Raw genomic sequence first — 8,777 nt, 5'->3', positions numbered from 1 at the left:
TTTGCAACACTTCTCCCCTCCCTTTTTCTGTATGATCCCTGCACTAGGAGAGCCACAACTCTTAAAGGTGCCTATACACCTTACGATTATCGTAACGTGTGAACAGAGTGTCCGACCGATAGTACTGTACAATCGTAAGACTTGACGGTCAAGCATGTTTGAAAACTTTGGTCGATCGTATGATGTTCGCATGGTTGGTGGCTTTTGCGTCCGTCAAAAGTCGTACGATTAACACTGCGCATGCAGAAACGAAAATAATTGCTGTCAATTACCGCAAGTTGTCCAGGTGTTTTTTTTTTTTAACTACCGCTGATTGAACCTTTCGATAATCGGGGCAGGATGGGGCCGTCGTACGAAAATCGTAGGACGGTTTGATCATCGGACGAAACCGTAAGGTGTATGGGCACCTTTAGTCACAACTCTGGAAGACAAGTGCTGACATTAGTATCCTGAGTCATTGACGCTAGTATTTTTACACTACACTGCATCAATCAAGCCCTAGGATGACCTTAATTAGAGATAAATTATTTGTACAGAGCACAATTAAAAATAATATTTTTCCCATAGTTCTATTTTAAACTGGGTGCATCACCTGCATTAAAAAGGATGCACACAATCACCCTTTGCACAGGATGACTGGTCTTGTATCCACCCCTCATGTCGTTTTCTGCATGCAGCATGTAGTGGGTGGAGCCATCTGGGTCCCTCCCACAGCTCTACTACAGGACAGTGATGTCACTGCTACTTTTACAAGGTAATAGCTGTCCTTGTAAAGGCATTTGGTTCACACTTAGTGGATATAAATTGTTCAGTTAAAATAAAAAACTTTCAGTTAAATATATTCCATTCTGTGGTTATTGAGAAATATATTTAACTAAAAAAGGAACCGTGTTCAGTGTTCAGCTTTATTGCAGCAGCTATTTAGAAATGAGATTTGAAATGAAAGCTGCATCAAAAATAAAAACAAACCTAAAAGTAAACACCAAAATAATTATTTAAATGTGTGCTCGCTAGATCTACTCTATACTTTCCCTTCAATAAATAAATATTGATACAATTTCTCGGTCCCGCCGCCAAACTAGCTGAAAACAGCGATTTTAATATGAATGTCAACATAAAATATTCAGGGTCAAAATGAGCCAACTAAACGAGAAACAAAAAACAGAGCGATCGTTTTTCACCGACTCCAGAATCTCCATGGTGCTTAGGCGTTAAGTTGTGTGCGTCTGGAGCAACAAAGTGCCAGCCTGCGTTGAGCAATCGAGAAGAGAATGGACACTTTAAATCTCTGCCCCGGTTATGCACTCTCTGCCCCGCCCCCTGGTTACATTAGAGCAGGGAGGAAAATAGAAAAAGCATGTATCTGTAATCTCGCATGATGATACACTTGGCTCAGAGCACTGTACATACTGTACCAGAGCTCTGGCAGAATCCCAGGGCGGGCACTCTGCCAGCTGCACAATAACAAACCCAAACCACCAACGTAAAAAAGCAAAACAAAAAAAATGGACAAGAAATATTAAAATGGAGAGAAAGCCGACTGCGGAAAGAGTGCAAGAGACTGGGAAAGTGACGAGAGAGAGAGAGAAAGAGAAAGAGAAAGAGAGACACACACACAGGAGAGGACAGAGAGAGACAGAAGAGAGAGAGAGACAGGAGAGAGAGAGAGAGACAGGAGAGAGAGAGAGAGACAGGAGAGAGAGAGAGAGAGAGAGAGAGGAGAGAGAGACAGGAGAGACAGGAGAGAGAGACAGGAGAGACAGAGAGAGAGAGAGACAGGAGAGAGACACGAGAGAGAGAGAGAGAGAGAGAGAGACAGGAGAGAGAGACACGAGAGAGAGACACGAGAGAGAGAGAGACACTGACACAGAGAGAGACACGAGACAGACACAGAGAGAGACACGAGACAGACACAGAGAGAGACACGAGACAGACACAGAGAGAGACACGAGACAGACACAGAGAGAGACACGAGACAGACACAGAGAGAGACACGAGACAGACACAGAGAGAGAGACACGAGAGGCAGAGAGAGGAGAGGCAGAGAGAGGAGAGGAACAAAAAGTTTTGGAATACAATAGTTTTATGTTTGCAGCAGAATTTTGAAGTATCCAGTGTGCCTCTCCATTGGTAGGTATGCACAATATTTGAATTCTCCTTGCAAAAGAGAGCTAAAAGAAAGTGAAGGGCACAGCCAAGTATTCAGCACCGACACTCCGTTATTTATTGAGCAGTAGCTGTAGTGTTACAGTACTAAGGAGTCAGATCAATGTGAGTTGCACAAATCACGCTTGTGGGTATTTAGGACACTATCTGTGAAACTACTTATTTGTTTTTGGGCTACAGCAGACCTCCTCTGACCCCTCCCTTATTAAACTATCCAAGGGGAATACGGCTATTGGTCAGGTTTGACTTCCCTGCTAGTAACCTTTTGTTGTCTTGTATGGATGGAATCTGCTATATATCAAGACACACATACAAAATGCAAGTATAGATGTTTATGAGGGATACAATTTCAGACGGTTTGTGAACATCCAATCATAACTTACTGTCTTATAGACAGATTCAAGTTTAGTTTCTGCTTTGAGTTCTCAACCACATGGAGGTGGTGAAGAAGCATCTGATAATGTGTAAACATACTTTGTTTTTTTAAGCAGAACTCCGGATAAATAAAATCCACACCCTTGCAGTGTCTAGGGAGCTAAAATAACAAAATTATACCCAAACCATGAACCCTGCTTGCTCTTAGAAGTGTCCCTTCAGCCTCGCTCCCCCTCCACTCCAGCGGTCTAAGGTCTTTCTGTTTGTTCTTATTTGTGAGGGGTAGTCTCAATAATCAATCCGGATATGTTGTTGACACCCCAAGGTATTTGAAGGTTTTAATTACACCCCCTTCCATCCCCATCCTCGAGGCTGTATACAAGTTCCTCCATTCACCCCTGGTTTTAACCCTTAGACCTTACAAATCAAGATGCAGTGGGAGCTCATGGTTGCGTTGTGTGGTCAGTCAGCTCGGTATAGAATAAACGGAGTGATGAAACTAGCTCTGTAAAATCGAGCATCTACCAATGCACTGGGTAAAGCCAACTACCTATATAGTGCATATTTCTACTAGGTAAAAAGAACACGTGCTATGGCACTAGGTATGTGTAAGTTCTACTACTGTAACTGGGTACACACTGTAATCTTTCCCACAAGCTTTAGTTTTTTTTTTTTTTTTTAAGTTGGCAGTATGAGATCAGCTGTGACTCTAGGCTACAGATAAGGATTATCAAACAGTCTGAGGAAGTTGGAATCTAAACACCGGATATGAACCATGAATCATTATTGGACCCATGAAGATCGACAATTAGTTGTGTGGAAAATTGGCCACACTACATGCAAATTTTCAACTTACAGAGTGCAATTTACCATATAAATCTGGCACTGAAGTATGGGTTCCGGTAGAGTACAGGCTGCTGACGCCCAGCTGGCAGATGTTAACCTCAATCAAGTTATATGGCTCTTGGCTTGTCTGTATTCTGCACTCTTTATTATTTTTATGGACATCATTATGCTCAATCTAGAACGCTGTTATATCAGCTTTGTGAACTTGTAATATAGTGCATTACATCTCAACCAAGTCTATCAAGATGGCCCTTACCTGAATGACCCAGCAAGTGCATTCGAAGCCTCAAACTGTCCAGGAACCTCTTCCCACACAGCTCACAGCCATAGGTCTTCATGCCACTGTGAAGCTTCCTGTAGAATACAAAAAAAAAAAACACCAAATATCACAAAGGCTCACAAATATGTATACTGTAAAGTATTGTAATGTAAATTTACCCAGATTTGTTGAGCGCGGTTATGCTCATCATACACAAGCAAGATTATTATATCATTCAAACACAAGCACATGACAGTCTCTTCATTTTCTGGCCCATTCATTTTTAAACAGACAACCAGTGTTCATTAACATGGAAATGTGTGGTATTCACTTTTGTTCCCTTGCACATAAAAAGCCGTTGCTTAGATCGCTCGCAATGAGCGGTATCTTAACATATACTGAATTGTGCATTAAGTGAGGACAGAATTTTCCAAAGCTTTTCCTATATGAGGAGTTCCTATCATCCAATCTTTCCAGGGCATCCTAGCTTAAACAAAAGGGAACGCCGTATACAATTCTAGAGCCATCAATGGCTGTCCTAAATAGGCAACCTTTAATGAGCCCTACCTTCGAGTAGGCAATAGTAAAAAAAACACAAACACAAAACAAGCCTGTTTAGTACATACTGTATAAAACCAATACAAGAAACAGACCTGAAATTATAAAATAACATGGATCCCATCTACACTAGAACACTTAAAGTAATTTAAACTCAGAGGAGTTAAATCTTAAAAATTCAAGTACCCTAGTATTAAGAAAAATCTACCTTATTTGTGTATTACTCACTTTAGATTCTGAAATCATCTCTGAATTCATGCCGACACTGTCCTTCCTTCTGGAGGGTGGCCACTTTTGTTCCCCACGGTCCTGATGTGTGTTGTAAAGTAGCCACTGCTCCAAGCTTGCTCCCGTGATGGACTACAATCTCAAAACAAACAAGTAAACAAAAACGTGAGATTGTAGTCCACCATGGGAGTGATCTTGTAGGAGGTGGCTACTTTGAAAAACACACACAGGGACCATGGGGAATAAAAAGTAGCCACCCTCCAGAAGGAAGGACAGTGTCTCCATGAATTCAGAGGTGATTTGGAGGATCTACAGCTGAATGATACACAAATGATACATTGTTGGTAATAGTTAGGGTAGTTGAATGCATTTTTAAGATTTAACTCCTGAATTTAGTGTCACTTTAAAAAAAATCAAACCCTGTGGAGATCCTGGTATGTCCTCCATGGGTATTTAGCAGACAAATGAGCTCCTCATATGGCTTGATGCACAATACTGTTCTACCGTATTAGCAGGGTCCAGGAAAATATAAAGTCTACAGCACCCAACTGAGATTCTATGGATCAGCCATGTTGGGTTCTGGCCGTTTTCCGACCATATTATCTTAGGAGTCAGTTGCGATTATTCATATTTTGCAATTCTTTGACTCTACAGGCATGAGCTGTAAAATAAAAGTAAAAAATGGGTGACCTAGGTGACTAAACTGTGCTGGGAAAATGAAATCTGATTGGTTGCTAGGGACTGCATGTCCGCTTTTGCTTTAGTTTCTTCAACCAGCCGTTCTGCACACACAGCTTGTAAAAGGCCTACAGATGTTTTAAGAAAACACTCCTTCTACATACCTGTATTTACCAACACCTTACCCACATCCTCCTGCAATATCAGGTACTACATACAGTTGCTCATGACCACATTTTCCAAAGTGGAAAAACAGCTCAACAAAACAAGTGTCATATATGGTTAAAAAAAAACCTGAGAACAAGCCAGAGTAATAAACATGCAATACACTGATATTACTTTGCCAAAACGGCCAAGGCAAATCTCCTGGTAGTATATGACAAAACATTGTGTACTTTGCTTCATGAGAAAGTGCTGGCAGGGAATGGTATGAATTCCTGTGTCCTTGCCAGCCAGCTCTAAAACTTCCGAAGTTCCAAACAAAAAGGAAAAACCCTCGTGCCTTTCTGCGCACTTGTTTTCTCCATTTGTTTCATAGTTTTAAAACTAAAACTGTAAGTCTAAGGATGAACAAAGTGCTAAATAAGAACTTCCCTTAGCACTACTTGCATTTAACTAACCACACAACAGGACCCCAAAATACCTGTACAAGAAAACAACAAAAACACCCTACAAACTTTTTTACTCATACTCAATAGGTTAGCAAGACTGCAGTGCTCCCACGAAACATTTGAAAGAATCCCTCAAGATGACACAAGACTAATGTAATATTGTACGATAGGACAACAAAATAACTCTGCAAACAGAATTCATTGCATGGCTTGCAACATTTTAATTCTGATGAACTTGTGATGAATCTACAGTGCATTATGGGACATTTTCAGATTTGTAAACCTGCTGTTAGAGAAAAAATTATGTGAACACAGTCATTCCACAGCTACCAGTAAATACATATGGAGGTTCATTTGCACTGTCCCCAGCAACAAAAAAAGAAAAATGGTTTTCCAAAGCGCTATTCAACACTCTCCTGCCATAGAGTATTGCATCTGTCATAAGAGTGGAATGCATCTGCCTTGTTCCCCCATCAACCATGCAACTGGAGTTTAAGGCAACTATTAGTACTTTAAGTGCATGCAAGCCCCAAATCCATGTTTCAGTATGTTTGGCATCATTCCTCACTGCATACAGTTTTCTAACGCACATCTTATTACGAATCTGTTGCAAAGGTTTCTTACCTAGAGATCCTGCCAGGAATTGCAGTTTTATGCTAATGTTAAAGTGAGCACACACTCCGTAATTAAATTTTAACAATGCATTCAAGTACCTTACTTATTAATAAAAATGTATCACTCAGCTGTAGATCCTCAAATAATCTCTGAATTCATGCCGACACTGTCCTTCCTTCTGGAGGGTGGACACTTCTGTTCCCCATTGTCCTTGTCCTTGTGTGTTGCAAAGTAGCCACCACTCCAAGCTCGCTCCTGTGATTGACTCCAACCTTACAGTTAGTTTACTAATTTATATTGAGATTTTAGTCCATCCCGGGAGCAAGCTTGGAGAGGTGGGTACTTTACCACACACGCAGGGACCATGGGGAACAAAAATAGCCACCCTCCAGAAGGAAGGACAGTGTCAGCACCAATTCAGAGATGATTTGAGGATCTACAGCTGAGTAATACACAAATAAGACACATTTTTGTCATTAAAAAGGTACCTAAATCCATTTTTGAGCTTTAACTCCTGAGTTCAAAGCTAAGTTGACATTGCAGCGACACTCAGGACCGTGCCATCGTGTGCTAGTGCACACAGCAGTTGCCGTGCAGTCCCATTGATTTTTTTTTATGTGACACACGACATGTGGCTTCAATTGCACGGGCAGAAGCGTGGCAGTAAACCGCCCGATCCGCCAAGCGCAACTGGGGTGCCATTAGAAAATAATGGCACCTACGGCACGATCGTCTGGGGTGGCCGACTGTGACCGTGCGGCAAACCGCACGGTTTTGTGCACGATTGCCAGTCAGGAGTCGTCCACCCAGGTGTGAACCTAGCCTAAGCCATTGCTCTGCAGAAAGTAGGCAACCAAAGGCTGAAATGAAGGAGTACACACGGCAGGCTGACAAGGCAGCCAATTGTGAGGCAATGGCTCAATCTCCAGGTAAGAAACGTTTCTTAAGCAAATCATTATTTTTATGAATCTACTGCAAACAGTATACAGCGGGTCATAATGCCAAACATACTGAGAAACAGATTTGGGGTTTAAATAAATGTTGACGACGTAACGGTCACAAGTCACTTTACTGATTCCAACGATCAAAAAATTTTCACTAGCAGTTGAGAAGTTTTACACAATTTACTATGCACAGCCTTATATTGTTTGCAACATTATGCTATCAATATTTAGCATCCTATGGATAATTTAGGATTACAGTCACCTAAGGCTCTATAACCTGCTTGATATTTAACAGCTAACAGGAATTCTAAATCTCCTCCTAAAACAGATAAATAGAGCAGACACAACAGTTTCCACCAAAGGACAAAGAACTTTATCTGTACAATAAAGGGAAACAAATAACAGGATAGTGGGATCAACTTGTCTCAATTAACTGATAAAACTCGCAGATTACACTGACAGATTTGACTGATCTATCTGGAATTACAGCAGAGCCATGAATAATAATCATGGATTAGGATCTAAAACACCCCACTGGGGAAGAATCTGAGAGCACTAATGATTTAGGAAATAGCTATAATTTGGAGTGTGTGACTGCAATAAGTCTCTGAACAGCAGCACCACTTATCCTAACTATACAGTTATTTAAATAGAAATTTCTTCCAATTGTAGATTTACCTAAAATAAAAATATGCACACAAAGAGATTGCATTGTTTGCAATTTATTTATATTGATCCATGTGCTTTCATAAGATTTGACTGCGTACAGCTAATTTCAAGCTAACTGGAAAAAAAAAATCTAGCTTTGAAGAGATTCTGTGGACAGAATCATTGTAACTGTATTTAATTGCAAATCAAAGTAGGGCACATTTGGAGCTGATTTACTAAAGGCAGATAGGCTCCTCACTTTGAAGATGAAGTTCCTCCTTAGTTTAGTGAATGAGGTGAAGCTCTCCTGACTTCCCTCACCCAAATTTTGTGTAAGCAAAAATACTGTTTATTATTATTTTCCTTGTGCTTATTGGGTATTCTGTGAAAAGTGAAATTTCACCGCACTCAGCAAGCTAAGGGAAAAGTCCCCTGCAAAGTGAAAATTTGCTTAGAAAGTGAACAGCTTATTTGCCTTCAGTAAATCAACACGATATTTTGTATTCTAATTTATATAGCGCTAGCATACAAGGCAGCAGGCTACATAATCCACATATTCATCATCCACATCAGCCCCAAAAGGAGCATGCAATCTAGTGTCCCTACCACAGCCATACACATAAGCTCAGAGCTGGACTAGAGTGAGCAAAAGTCTATCACTCTGCATGTGCAGTATGTATTTTAATAAAATTGTGCTAGGAAACGGACCACAAAGAGAACATGCAGACAATATGTAAAATTGCTGGCGGACTTGTACCAAAATCAAAGAGCTACAAGGCAGTCGTGCCAACAGTTTACAAATCACCTAAAAAATACCCCAATATAAAGCTATTAAGAGGACAGTGGTTT

General features: G+C 40.7%; 1 protein-coding gene across 1 annotated transcript in view; it reads right to left on the bottom strand.

Annotated features, from left to right (window-relative positions):
* Positions 1–1,038: 1,038 nt before the first annotated feature.
* ZBTB16 (zinc finger and BTB domain containing 16) overlaps positions 1,039–8,777 on the bottom strand; it is an 80,876-nt gene continuing 73,137 nt past the window's right edge. The window contains exons 3-4 of the mRNA XM_018571897.1: positions 3,644–3,741; positions 1,039–1,247 (exon numbers count right to left, since the gene is read on the bottom strand). Coding sequence (XP_018427399.1) covers positions 1,144–1,247; positions 3,644–3,741 — 202 coding nt within the window. The 3' untranslated portion in view covers positions 1,039–1,143. The remainder of the gene's footprint in view (positions 1,248–3,643; positions 3,742–8,777) is intronic.

This window comes from Nanorana parkeri, unplaced genomic scaffold, assembly GCF_000935625.1.
Source record: "Nanorana parkeri isolate BGI_ZX_2015 unplaced genomic scaffold, ASM93562v1 scaffold1861, whole genome shotgun sequence".
Lineage (NCBI taxonomy): Eukaryota > Metazoa > Chordata > Amphibia > Anura > Dicroglossidae > Nanorana > Nanorana parkeri.
This window is presented reverse-complemented; position numbering and strand designations above follow the sequence as displayed.